General features: G+C 36.6%; 1 protein-coding gene across 1 annotated transcript in view; it reads right to left on the bottom strand.

Annotated features, from left to right (window-relative positions):
- Nucleotides 1–13,839, bottom strand: part of EPC2 (enhancer of polycomb homolog 2) — a 117,924-nt gene that overhangs the window by 57,064 nt on the left and 47,021 nt on the right. Inside the window, 1 exon segment of the mRNA XM_038565163.1 lies at nt 10,694–10,853. Within this exon segment, the coding sequence (XP_038421091.1) occupies nt 10,694–10,853 (160 nt within the window).

Raw genomic sequence — 13,839 nt, 5'->3', positions numbered from 1 at the left:
TCATCTAAATCTCAGTTAGATGGACCTAGTACACACTGAAGTGAACTCTGACTAGGTGGTAGACTTATGTACTAGGAAGCAGTTTAAATAAAACATTTTCCTAGAATCCCAAATATACTTCTTAATCCAAAAGAAGTCCAGGGATCCGAGAAAGGCTCTGAAGGCTCTCTTTTATATGAGTATCATCAAAGCATCTAAATCAGTATTTCTCAAACTTTAGCATTCACCAGAATCTTCTGGATGACTTCTTAAATCACAGATTACTTAGCTAGACCACCAGTATCTCACCAAGTCTATCTAGAGAAGGGCTTATTAATTTGCATTTTTAACAAGTTCTCAAGTGATGAGAAGCAACATTTTGAAAACCTCTGATCTAAACCTAAATCATTGCTCTTAAAGATAACAAACTTTATTTATGCCTAATTTGAAATATGCTGAATTTTTACAATTTTTAAATTTTTAAGGTCCTCAGGGTTCAAATAACTTTCAAAGATAGATAATGACAACTTAGTGTATCTCAAAGTTCAAAAGCAACATCTCTGCCTCTGCTTGGAGCTCTCCAAGGTTCTGAGAGCCTCCAAGCCTAGCATTTCTCAATTGTGTACCAAGAGACCACGAATGTAGATATAGCCAGGACTCTTTTATTCCCCCAAGATTATCTATTTTATACAGAGAGAGCACCCGTGCAAGGGTGGGGGGAGGGGCACAGGGAGAGGAACAGAAAGAGTAGCAGACCCTTGCTAAGCATGGAGCCCAATGTGGGCGCTCGATCTCAGAACTCAGAGATCAAGACCTGAGCCAAAACCAAGAGTGGGACACCTAATGATCTGAGCCACCCAGGGGCCCCTAGCCAGGTCTCTTGACTTTCATTCTCCAAGATTTCCAACAACTATTTAAGAATCAGCCAGAGACCTTACTTATATTCCCTACCCAGTGTACAAATAAAGTGAAGTACAGAAGAATCCAAGATGACTTCTGATCCAAATCTCTCTGACAAAAAAAAAAAAAAAAAAATCCACTCCAGATTTATAATGTAATAAGGATTATTTTAAGCCTTTGGCTGGCTAGTCAACTAATAACTACATCCCTCTCCCACTCTGAAGAATTCACATTTTATATAAATAACAAGTATTACTGGCCAAAATTAGTAGCAAAGATGACAACCATGGGAACCACAAACCATTAGAATGGGTAAGCGGATTCTTTGAATCTTTCAGGGAAATTTTCATCTTTAGAGTGGGTCTACAGCCTAATGATATTAGACAAAACCTAAAGGATGTAATGGTGATTTAAAATTAAAAAGTCAAGTATATAAAGATAATGATCCTTTTATTCTCCCTCTAATTATGTTTTTTCTTAGTCATCTCTCTCCTCCTTCAGACTCTTCCTCTCTTGTTTTCTAACAACTCAATAGGTAACTGGGCAAAGGACTAACAATTCAGGAGATAAAAATGCTAACGGCTCCTAAAAAAGTAAGAAAAAGACTTAACCACATTCATAAGGAATACATTAAAACTATACCAAGAGAAATTAAAGTCTGGGTTTTGGTCAATAACTATGTCCCAATATTGGTTTCTTAGGTCTGACACAGTAATGTGTGATGGTAATATTAGAGAAAATTGAAACCAGTAGTGAGGTATAAAGGAACGCTCTACTACCCTTGCAACTTTTCTATAAATCTTAAGTTTTTCCAAAATAAAAGATTTATTTAAAAGAATAATACACTAAGGTATATCATCTCCCACCTATTAGAATGTAAAATTTTAAAATCCAAAAGCAGTCTTTTGATAAGGCTATGAGGAAGTAAGTACTATCACACATTGCTAGTGGAAGTGCAAAGTGGTATAACTCCTATAGAGAGCAATTTGGCAATTTCTGTAAGAAATAGATACAATCGCACCTTTATGAAATTCTGTATATTCAAGTTATTCACTTAGATACTATTCGTAATAAAGATTGGAAACAATCCAAGTTCCCTTCTATAGGAAATTGGATAATAATCTGGCACATCCAAACACAAAGGACTATTATGCAACAGTAAAAAAGAAATGAGAACATGTTCTACATGCTGTTATGGGAGGGGATAATTTCCCGACTATACTCTTAATAAAGAAAAGGAAAAGAAAAAAAAGTCAAAGTGTCAAAAAGTATATATAGTATATTAAATTTTGTGTAAGAGGGGATATAAAAATATAAATTCCTATGTGGCTTTATTTGCATAACAAAACCCTAAAAGAACACATAGCCTAATAAAAGTGGTTTCTTATAAGGGAAGGGTGAGGGCAGCCTGGGTGGCTCAGCGGTTTAGCGCCTGCTTTCACCCCAGGCCGTGATCCTGGAGACCTGGGATCAATTCCCACATCGGGCTCCCTGCATGGAGCCTGCTTCTCCCTCTGCCTTTGTCTCTGCCTCTCTTTCTCTCTGTGTCTCTCATTAATAAATAAAATCTTAAAAAAAAAAAAAAATAAGGGAAGGGCGACTGGAACCTGTTTTTTACATACTTTTTATTTTGTTTTTTTTTCATACTTTTTATTTTGAAATCATCTGAATGCATTACCTATTAAAAATAAAATCTGGAAAAAAAAATAAAAATAAAAAATAAAATAAAATCTGGGATCCCTGGGTGGTGCAGCGGTTTGGCGCCTGCCTTTGGCCCAGGGCCCGATCCTGGAGACCCGGGATCGAATCCCACGTCGGGCTCCCTGCATGGAGCCTGCTTCTTCCTCTGCCTGTGTCTCTGCCTCTCTCTCTCTCTATCATAAATAAATAAAAAAATAAAATAAAATAAATAAAATCTATTACTTTGTGAAAACAATTTTGTGTTTTAAAAAATATTCTGGGTCAGTGATCTCCATGTACTACCTGAGATTCTTCCCTACTTTCTGTTCAGACCTCCTATCTTTCTCATTCACTCTCAATGAATCAAATCATTCAGTAACATGGAATGGGGGCAAAAGCCTCACTTAGATATCTGGGTGCAGTCAGTATCTTCGCTTAACTAGTATAAACTAATTCTACAACTACATATGTGCAAAAATATACATGCTATTAATACCTAATAGTATAAAATAATAATTAAGTCACAGAACAGAGAGCCTGGGTGATTTGGCTGATGAATCGTCTGACTTGGGCTTTGGTCATGATCTCTGTTATTTTACTAATAACAAATCCACAAATAATCTGGGTCTAAAACTCCTTGTTAATTAAAGTGTAATGAGGGGCACTAATTAGAGTGTAAGAAGAGTGCTGAGCCAGGTGCGGGGCTTGATCCCATGACCCAAGAGAGAGATCCTATCTCTATTGCCTAAAAGAAGAATGGATGTTTAAGTGACTGAGCCACTCTAGTGCCCCACAAAGGAGATGCTTAAGCCAATGATGAGAATCAAGTATTTTCGAACAAGGTCCAATTTAGAGGGAAAAGGAAGGCTTTACTTAACCTTCACGGGGAGAAGGGGGTTCTATAACTCTGATTATTAACTATCAAAGAATGTGAGAAAAAATTATTTTAATCACTAAAATACTATCTTGGATTATTTAAAAAACACCATCATGGAGGCTTTTATTTTTTCATCTTTTACATAACTTCTATTTCCCATTTTAGCCTTTTCTGAAAAACCATGAGAAGTACTATTTACTGATTTTTTTTTCCTGATTTTTTTTCTTAAACAGAAACAATAAAACCTACTTGATCAAGGTCCTATGAAGTCCAATCCATTCTACCCAAAACAAACTTTGCCCACTGTAACATTTAGTTGGGAGATTAAAATCACTAACTGCCACACTGTGCTTTCCCAACTTGGACCTCCTTCCATGAAAGCTGCAGGACTGTCTTCAGAGTTCCTCACTACCCTAAGCAAAACTGAAAAATGTGCTTTTATACTTGTTTAGATTACTCTCATGGTTCCCTTTTCTTCAAGCTTTTCTCTCTTCCTGGCATCTCCTTCATCCCCATGCACAGTGCTCTTCCATTCATCAATCAACCCTGACAGGCCAAACCAGCAAAGTGTCATAACAAGTGTTTGTATCTGCCTTTAACATCCAGGATTTCCTTTTCTATTGACAACAACCATCCTCCATCCTGCAATTTATCCATCACACACACACAAAACAAATGAAAAAAGGAATTCTTTACTCCCATTGTTGATTCTATCATCAGCCACATTTGAACAGAAATGTATTTGTTTAATGTGTATCAGTATTTGCATCTTAGAATGATAAGCTATGACTGAAAAACTATACCAGAGTTAAACAGGCACACTCTAGAGCTAGAGGGCCTGGTTCAAATTCTGACTCTTCCACTTGCTAGCTGCATTACTTTGACTCTTTATGAAATATTTCTTTAAAAGGGGAGTAAGAACACTGGCTGCCTTGTAAGATTCCTTTAAGGCATAACTGACTTTATACATGTAAAACACGAACAGGACCTGGGCATGGCAATCAGTAAATGCTATTTTACTATGCCTTTTACCCGTAACTGTGGAAAGAAAAGTTTAGTCTTCAATTAAAACTGTCAGGAAATATGCATGTAAAAAATATTTTTATAGGTAGGGTAGACAGCCCATTAAATTGTATTACGGAGTAAGATGGGAAGGAAATTTAGTCTTTTAAGGTAGATAGGAAGACATACAAAATGCTAAAAGGTGCCAACTCTCAGGGCAGTGCGGTGTCACTGAAGAATCTTCCATGGAGATACTAGCTGCTAGGTGAATATGCTGAAAGCCTGTTTCTGGTAACCCCTATTAACAAAACCAGGTGTGCTGGGTTACATCACAGTATCTTCTTTGTGTGGCCCCACAGGAGAGTTCTAAACACTTCAGTGCCAGGAAACCTGTACTGAAATATGCACCTTAAAGCCAATCTTACTTTTCTGCTTTTGTCTATTAATTGCATCATGCCTAAAATATGTACTATTACACATCAGACTTAACCTCTTACTGTAGTGTCTTTGTTTTCTTCTCAATTTCTTTAACCATGCTCTTTACTCTATGATGTATTTTACTCAGTAACTCCAATTTTTTAATAGTGGGAATAAATAAATACATAAAGGCCCAAAAGGCACTCTCTTTGTACTCCGACTTCTTTTTCATCTCTCTAGTCAGACCACCAAATGATTATTTTGCTTTTCCCCCCAAACACCTGGTATTACTTTAACACTTTCTGACTTTTGGATTTCCTCCTCTTTCCTGTATTCATAGCTACCCAGGTACTGCTCTACCATTTCAGCCTTCACACCCACACTAACAGCTTTACCCAAGAATAGGAGGCTCAGCATAATCCTGAGAAGGGAGGAAGATCCTTAGAGCCAGCTGATCTGAACGTGAGTTGCCGTCAGGGTCTAGCCTGGCTCACTATCCCTGTTATCATGCCTTCAAATCATCCCAGTGTGGAATCTAGCTTCACCTGGAATGTGTTCTCCACAAATCTGATACACTCTATTTCTGTATTCATGGCACTGTTTTTTTCTAATATTTATTTTCGTAAATGTGTGATTCATTTCATCACATGCTCAATTCACCTATTAATATACACCCAATAACATTTTTACAAAAAGTGATGTTCTTAGAATGCATCCTTTTTCAAACCAAGGAGTTTTACTGTATAAACAAAGCAATACTCTTCATTTGGGATCTTTTCCAATGCTTGCCAATCAAAACATGTCTGTCCCACCAGTGTAAAGGGTCAATTATCATCATTTTCGTTAATGAGAATAGCAACGGCCATTGCAAGGATAGTGAGACTTAAGTTAGATATTAGGCCAGCATCTATCTCACTCCTGCTGAAAACCCAGTGGAATATATTGGTCCACTTTACGTTGAATAAGTTTCTTCTTTTCCCAATGTTGATTTGACAATGGTCAGCTTTATCAGACTGAGGAAGCCACCCTCACGCGTACTGACATGTTACAGTATTATAGAGGCAAAGATCGGCACTTTCCCAAGGCTTTATTATCTTTGTTGCCGATACAAACAGCAGTCAACCTCCTTTCAGTAAGTTCCTCTCCCTGCCTGGCAGATAACAAGGAGGCTACTTCCTACCTATCTGTCCTCCTAAACTCTCCTTTCTTTCAGCCAAGAAGCAGGGTGAGATGGTCTGCTGATCTGTGTTTGTAGGTGTGTAATGCAGTGAGAAGAGGAAGAGACCTTTCAAAAAAAAGATAAGGAGTCCTAGTTTCAAGAACCATTTAGGGGAATTCAAAACTAGATACAAATTAACTTCAGAACACTTCGAAAACAATATTGAAACAGTATCTCAAGTTCCTTCATGTTCTAAAATTCTGAGATAATTAATGTCAACTGTGTAATATTATAAATTTTTTTAAAGATTTATTTATTTATTCATTCAGAGAGAGCGAAGAGAGAGGCAGAGACACAGGAAGAGGGAGAAGCAGGCTCCACACAGGAAGCCCGATGCGGGACTCGATCTCGGGTCTCCAGGATCACACCCCGGGCTGCAGGCGGCGCTAAACCGCTGCGCCACCGGGGCTGCCCTATAATATTATATTAAATAAAAGGGGTAATGGAAGGTCAAAATAAGGAACTTACTACAATGTAATCAAAGTCATATCCTCAAGGAGAAAAATTTGGGTTCTGAATTTGATGAAGTTCTTAAATTCCAAGAGGAATGAAGGAATTATAACATCTGGGTTGAGGTACCCAAAGTAAACTTGTTTTAACAGTAAGTAAAAATGGAGGCAGCATCTTATACAGGTGTCATCCAACTGACCAGTGTGGAGAATTAGCCAAATGAGGAACACTTTGGAGTATCTTACGTCATCAAAAACTCTATGCCTCCAAGATGCTTCCAACTTGAAAAGAATACCCCAATGTTTCAGATTTAAAGAAGTTCCTCAGACTACCAGCACAGGCCACTATGGAGAACTAGTACTGAAAGAGATGGGAAGAAACTATGGTGCCTCATCCATACCAAGACTGGAATCACTCTACTCCCAACTCCTGGCATATATGAGTTTTGTCCTAAAATGACAATGTTGTAAATAAAAAGCTCACTTTTCATTTCCAACTTGGATCCACAAAGCTCCTCATTTTCACTGTACATATCAATTTTGTTACTTTTGATTCTGTGTACAATTCTGTTATTTTAATTCCTACAAGATCAGTATCTCAAAAATGTCATAGTGTGTATACTTTTATCTTCAATCACCCAATGATTCACTCATTTATTTATTCAGCAAATATTAAACTGCATACACCCACATGCTAGGTACGACTGGGCAGTGAAATTAAAAGGAAAAATATGTCCCTACTCTCAATGACTGCTATAGCCTAGTGAGACAACAAAGGGCAGACAATCACAACCAAAGGTGGTTAATGCCACAATGACAGTGTGCACGTGACATGGGGGGGCTTGAGGTAAACAGTGCCAAGAATTTTGCTTTGAGAAGGCTGTTATATGTAATCCTGGAGATGAGACAGAGAACAAGTTATATGCTAACAAGAGAGGACAGAAGTAAAGAGGTATGTGAAAGCGTGAAGGTATGAGAAAATATGGCATAAGTCAGAGTGCTGCAAGGAGCTCATTATTTCATAGCTGAAAGTGCGAAGGCTTAGAGGAATTGGAAAAAAAAAATTGTATTGAGGCTGTATTCTAGGACTGCATGGTGAATGAGGTGAAACTGTGCTGCTGAGGATCCTACCATCTAGAGAAGGAAACAGACCATTACTTCCAACAGACTCAGTAAGGTTGGTGGTCCTAGTGGAAGAACCCACAGAGAACCACAGGCTGGATAGGCACAAAGAAGGGCCTTAAAGTACAACACTAAAATTTTATCCGATAGACAACAGAGAAGCTTTGAACAACTCTAAATGGACAATAATCACATTAGCAGCAGTGTAGACCAATAAAGAAGCTTCTGCCAAAGCCCAGGCAAACAATGTGATGGACCTGTACTAGTCCACCCTACTGTGGCAATTCTACGTCTTTTTCTAGCCAGGCAAATAGGGATACTTTGAAATCTATTATGTAAAGAACAAAAGGAAAAAGCCAGAGCAATATTTTCTGGAATTCTTATACTTAAGGACTCAAGAAAGAAGTTATGTCACAAAATATTTAAAAGACTTGCCTTGAGGGGTGCCTAGCTAGCTCAGTCAGAAGAGCATGTGACCTTTGAATACAGGTTTGTGAATTTAAATTCCACATTGGGTATAGAGATTACTAAATATAAATAAACTTTTTTAAAAAAAAGCTCTTCCTTGAAAAAAAATCTCTATGATAACATGAATTTAAGTTTTAGCAGAGACAAGTTTAAGGCCAGTAATAGGCACACAGGTAATGAAATGCGGAATATCAATTTGATAAAAAATTAATAGGCATTGAAAACAACAATCACAGACTATAGTAAAATCTGAGAAACTTAAAATGTACATAGAAAAAACAATACTTGTATGTACAGAATACTGTGTATAGTATGTAGAATAGCTACTTTGACTAAAAGAAAAAAATGAAAGTTAAAATGTTATTTTTATTCTATCTTCCACAGTTACACAATGAAATTAAATTTAAAAGCCAACATAAGATTAATGTTTTTTGTATCTAATGGGTCTGACCCAGGTGGGTTACACCCAATTTCTTCCTTCTTGGTTTTCTAGAGTGGTTTTTACATATGCTCCTGATGTCTAGCTACACTGTTACTAAAAATACAAAGACAACAACGACAGACACTTTGGCTTGAAAAATCCTTAAAATTCCTATTGCGAACAGCTATCTCCTTCCCGATACAAAGACAAAGCAAATTCAGGAAGATAAAGGGCTCAAAGTCAAAGAACACAGAGGGAAAAAAAAACAACACATAAATAATTTCTGCATCGTATTTCTCTCAAAATTCAAAGAATCTCTGGAAAATGGTTCTGATATCTAAGAGCCTTTTAAAAGTCATTTAAAAACAATTCAGTCAACACACATGCCATTTATTGTGCGTCTATAAGCCATGAGCTTTCATCTAAAGACACAAAGAGAAAATAAAACATAAGTCTCTGCCCCAGGAGCTCATAGTTTAAAAGGAGAAAGAGAACGAACGGTTAATAAAGTACGGTGAGTCCTCTAATAGAGGTATATACAACGAAAACAAGATAAGTAAAAATCAGAGGTCAAATGAACAAGGTCAGGATAAGCTTCTTAGGGGAGTTTTAGGTCTTAAATGAGTTACAGGACAGGAAAGAGGACTTGAATAGCACATGCAAGGAAGTGTGAAACGTGAAACAACCAGGCAAATGTGAGTAATTTACCTTAGTTTCTATACTAAAGAGAGTGAGGGGAAGAACAACTGGAAATGAGGTTAATGGAGTAGACAGGAAAAAAAAAATCACAAAGGGTCTTGTGTTCAGACTAGAGATTTTGGCTGTTATGAATTCTGTCAAATCTAAACTGTCATCAGTTACAAGGTGCATCATGACTTTATATGTACTCTAAGAAAGAAAAAAAAAACACTTCTGCTGGAGTCTATTAAGTTTAATAGAATATTCCTGCATAAAGATACACTACTAAGTGGTAACAACTCAGCTTAAGATAAGAAATAAACCAACTATGCAGAAAGAACAGTAGGGAACTTCATTTCTCAACTGTATGTGAAAGGTGGAGGGGGAAATCTCCCCCTGAGAACTTCAACTCTAGGTAGGTCTAAAGCTACCAGTACAGACTAAAAACAAGTAAACAACAAACACTTTAAAGTGGTCTCCTGTTGGAAGTATCCCTAGGTGCTTAGCAAAAATAAGTTTTCTTTAGATAAAATAGACCTGAATTCAGGACAACAGCAATTTAATATGCAATCTTATTCCAAAGACGATCAATAAAAAACGTGCATCTTAGAACTGATAGAAAAGTCAGTCTTAAATCTAGAAAGGTTTCATAATTACATGGGGAACTTTTTAAAAATACTTATTGTCAGGCCACATACCTCAGAAAGGCAGACCTAAACCAGAGCCCTGGAATCTCAATTTTAACTAAGTTACCCAAGGCTTTTTCTTACACAATCAGACAAGATACCAAAACATGAGCATCTGTCTGACCCATCCTTTGAAAGCTTCTCTCCTAGACTGTAAAGAAGAGCATGATTTTAAGCCAAAGAATAATTAGATCAGATTGACAGTTCAGGAAGACCACTCTGGTGCCAGTGGACTTTGTGGAGAAGATACATTAGAAGAGGGTAAGGAAAGGCAATAGAAGAGTAGTAAATAAAATAAGACATTTGTGAAACAGTTTTAAGGCAAGAGATGGTTACTATTCAAATAGTAATAGGGAGAAAAATAAGAGAGTATCAAGGAGGCAGAAATAGAATTTTATAAAAATTAGATGTAGAGGGGTAGAATCTAATTCTAAAAAATTTCTGAAGATTCACCCGAATCAGCATCATAATAGCCTCTAGGCCTTTAAAAATAAATCTTAAATTTGAGTACAGTAATCCACCAACTTTTAGATGTATAATAATAAAATATAAGTGCTACACAAAATTCTATACTACATAAAGATCAAATGTTCCAAATGCAACTAACACTCAAAATGATTTCCAAGTTCAGATGTTAAGCACAGAGAGATTTTATTCCATAATGTTTTACATTTCTATGAATCAGTGTATATGCACTGAAAAATTAAAATCTCTTTGGGCATAAAAGAGAGAAAGGATTTTCACTGATTGATAAATTTAAATTACAAACAGAAAACAATGAATCAACAAACTTACGCTGAATATGAATGAACTGTTTTGGCTGTTTAAACTCTCCTTTGTACAAGCGATTGTAATAGTTGACGTTGCTCTCTGCCTCAGGAACTGGAATGACCATGCTCTCTTTTTTTTCTCTAAACACTTGCTGTGCTGAAATAGCTCGCTGTAAATGATGTTCCTGGAAAATGTAAAGTAGGCAACATAAGTCGTTTTAATAATGTTAATTCAATGCATAATGCTATTTAAAATTTACTTTATTTAATAACTGCAAGGTGATTTAAGAATTATAGATTCTTCAGCATAGAACTATAGAAAACATTGCCAATGATGTCTCTTAATACTTGTGCTCATCCTGTTATCATCTTAGATGTTTATAATTTTATTACGCAGAATTTTCTTTAAAGATTAAATATACATATATTCCCAAACTAGAATTTAACATATCAATTAAAAGAAAACTGATCCCTTGTTTGCTAAATTAACAGAGGTGTTTGTCAACCAGTACCAGGATACAGGAAAATATGCAAATGACAGAAAAACCATTTGTGTCACAGGTTTTAATTATCCTCTGCAATTACACACCCGAAACTTCAAAGGTAAAAAATTTTGAGTAACTCAAAAAAAAAAAAAAAATGTTCAACAGACTGTATTACTATCACAGCAAGAAATATTTTTAAACTAAGGTTAAACAAAAGTTCCTATTAAAAATACATCCTGATTCTAGTAATTTTCATTGTCTCCACCACTTAATGCCTACTTTCTCCCTTGGCCCACAAGGGATCATTCTCAACAAAGTACTTTTACTTTGTGGAAGACAAATTAGGTCATGTCACTCCCCAATAGATCCTCTTCATATCAGATCAAAGATTAAAATGATCATTGACTTATAAGGCCTTATTTCTCTAACCTTAGCTTCTACCTCTCCCTACCCATCCTTTATTGTAGCCACACTGCCTTTCCTTAAAGTTCCTAAATATCCAAAAAGATTGTACTTGAAATTCCCTCAAATCTCACCTTATCAGAGAGACATTCTGTAATTTACCTAAGAGATAAAAGAATACTGGCTAAGAATTTATTAGTGTCATTCTTTCAATACTATTTCAGGGCATCTAGTAGGTATCAGATACTACTCCTGTTACTGAGAATTATAAGAATGAATGAGAGACTGCTATTAAGGAATTTAGCTAGTAGAAGAGAGATACCTAATTATGCAATCATGTTTGGACTTGACAAGCATCTCTCTTCTCAATTAGTCAAACCACTGTCTAAGGAGGATAGAGAAAGATATCCAAAGAAAGATATCCAAAAGAAAGAAAGATATCCAAAGAAAATCTAAACTAAAACTTTCAGGATCAACAGAGATTTAGCAAGGCAAAAGCCAAAAAACCCCACAAAAACCAAAACCAAAAAACCACAATCGAGGCAGAGAAAAAAAATGTTCAAAATAGGCAAAAGCTCAGACACATTCAATAAAAGGCAAGCAGCTGAGATAAAAGACGGTGGGTGCTAGCTTGGATTTGAGAGTTTCTCCACTTTCAATACCAGGAAGAAGTATGTTTTTCTTCATAGGATAGGATCCCAATTTGGAGCACTAAATACACCACCCCATACAAATATTACTATCAGTTTAGAATCTTTAGTAATAAAAACTTCTGAGTTAACTAAAAAATTGTGAGAGGATCAAATACACCCACAGAGAGCATCAAGAAATTAGGAAAGCCAGGCTCTGAAAGAGCAATTGCTAGCATTATTTAAGCCTATACTCTTACTACTTGCTGACATTTCACCCTTCTGGTCAAACAAAGTGATACAATATGAAAAGCCACCTTGCATTTATATAATGTTTCATAGTTCTCAGAGTACATCCATTATCACATGCTTATTAACTCCTCAAAATCTGGGGACAATGGGTCCCTGGGTGGCGCAGCGGTTTGGCGCCTGCCTTTGGCCCAGGGCACGATCCTGGAGACCCGGGATCGAATCCCACGTCGGGCTCCCAGTGCATGGAGCCTGCTTCTCCCTCTGCCTCTGTCTCTGCCTCTCTCTCTCTCTCTCTCTGTGTGACTATCATGAATAAATAAAAAAAAAAAAAATTAAAAAAAAATCTGGGGACAAGAATAGATATTATAACATAAATGAGACTCAAGAAACAAAGGATTTGCTCTTAGTTATGGTATAAACACAGGAGGATCAAATTTCAGCACTCTGAATTGAGTGTTATTTGACTATTTCATCTTTACTAAAATGGGCTGTTAAAAACAAAAAACCAGGAAAGGGGGATCCCTGGGTGGCTCAGCGGTTTAGCGCCTGCCTTTGGCCCTGGGCGCAATCCTGGAGTCCCGGGATCGAGTCCCACATTGGGCTCCTGGCATGGAGCCTGCTTCTCCCTCCTCCTGTGTCTCTGCCTCTCTCTCTCTCTATCATGAATAAATAATTTTTAAAAAATAAATAAAAGTAAAAAGCAGCCTGAAAAAAACAAAAAACAAAAAACAAAAAACAAACAAACAAAAAAAACCAGGAAAGCCTGGGTGGCTCAGTCAGTTAAGCATCTGCCTTTGGCTCAGGTCATGGACCCAGGGTCCTGGGATGCAGCCCTGCATTAGAGGCTCCCTTCTCAGCAAGGAATCTGCTTCTCCTTCTCCCTCTATCCCTCTCCTCCACTTGGGCTCTCTTTCACTCTTTCTCAAATAAATTCTCTTAAAAATAAAATAAAATTTAAAAAATAAAAAAACATGTACTTGTAATGCTAATATTCTAGAAAAATGGGTGACAAAGAGGAAACTGAGCTAACTGGTAGCACATTTTTGATCTGAAGAGATTCTTTTGATATAATGGACTTTCTTCTAAGTACAAAACGTTTTTAGGTATTATCCAATTATTGAAATACATCTTTAATAGATGAAGACTTAATATTTTAATTTTATATGTGAGGAAATTTAAAAATAGATCATAGATGACTCTCTTCTTGTTAACACAGCTGGCAGATGACAGAGCTGCAGCCAGAAACTAAGGAGCCAGATCATGACACACTCCCCCATTTTAATTTACAGACCAAATTTAGCTCTAAAATAAATCCTCAGCTATCATTTCCCTCCCATACTATCAGAAGACTCTCAATCTAAAAATTGAGAAAAAAAAAATCAACAATGACATGACTGCTAGAG

The sequence above is a fragment of the Canis lupus genome, chromosome 19, assembly GCF_011100685.1.
Source record: "Canis lupus familiaris isolate Mischka breed German Shepherd chromosome 19, alternate assembly UU_Cfam_GSD_1.0, whole genome shotgun sequence".
Classification (NCBI taxonomy): Eukaryota; Metazoa; Chordata; class Mammalia; order Carnivora; family Canidae; genus Canis; species Canis lupus.
Note: the sequence above shows the minus strand (reverse complement) of the source record. Positions and strands in the feature narration are given on the sequence as shown.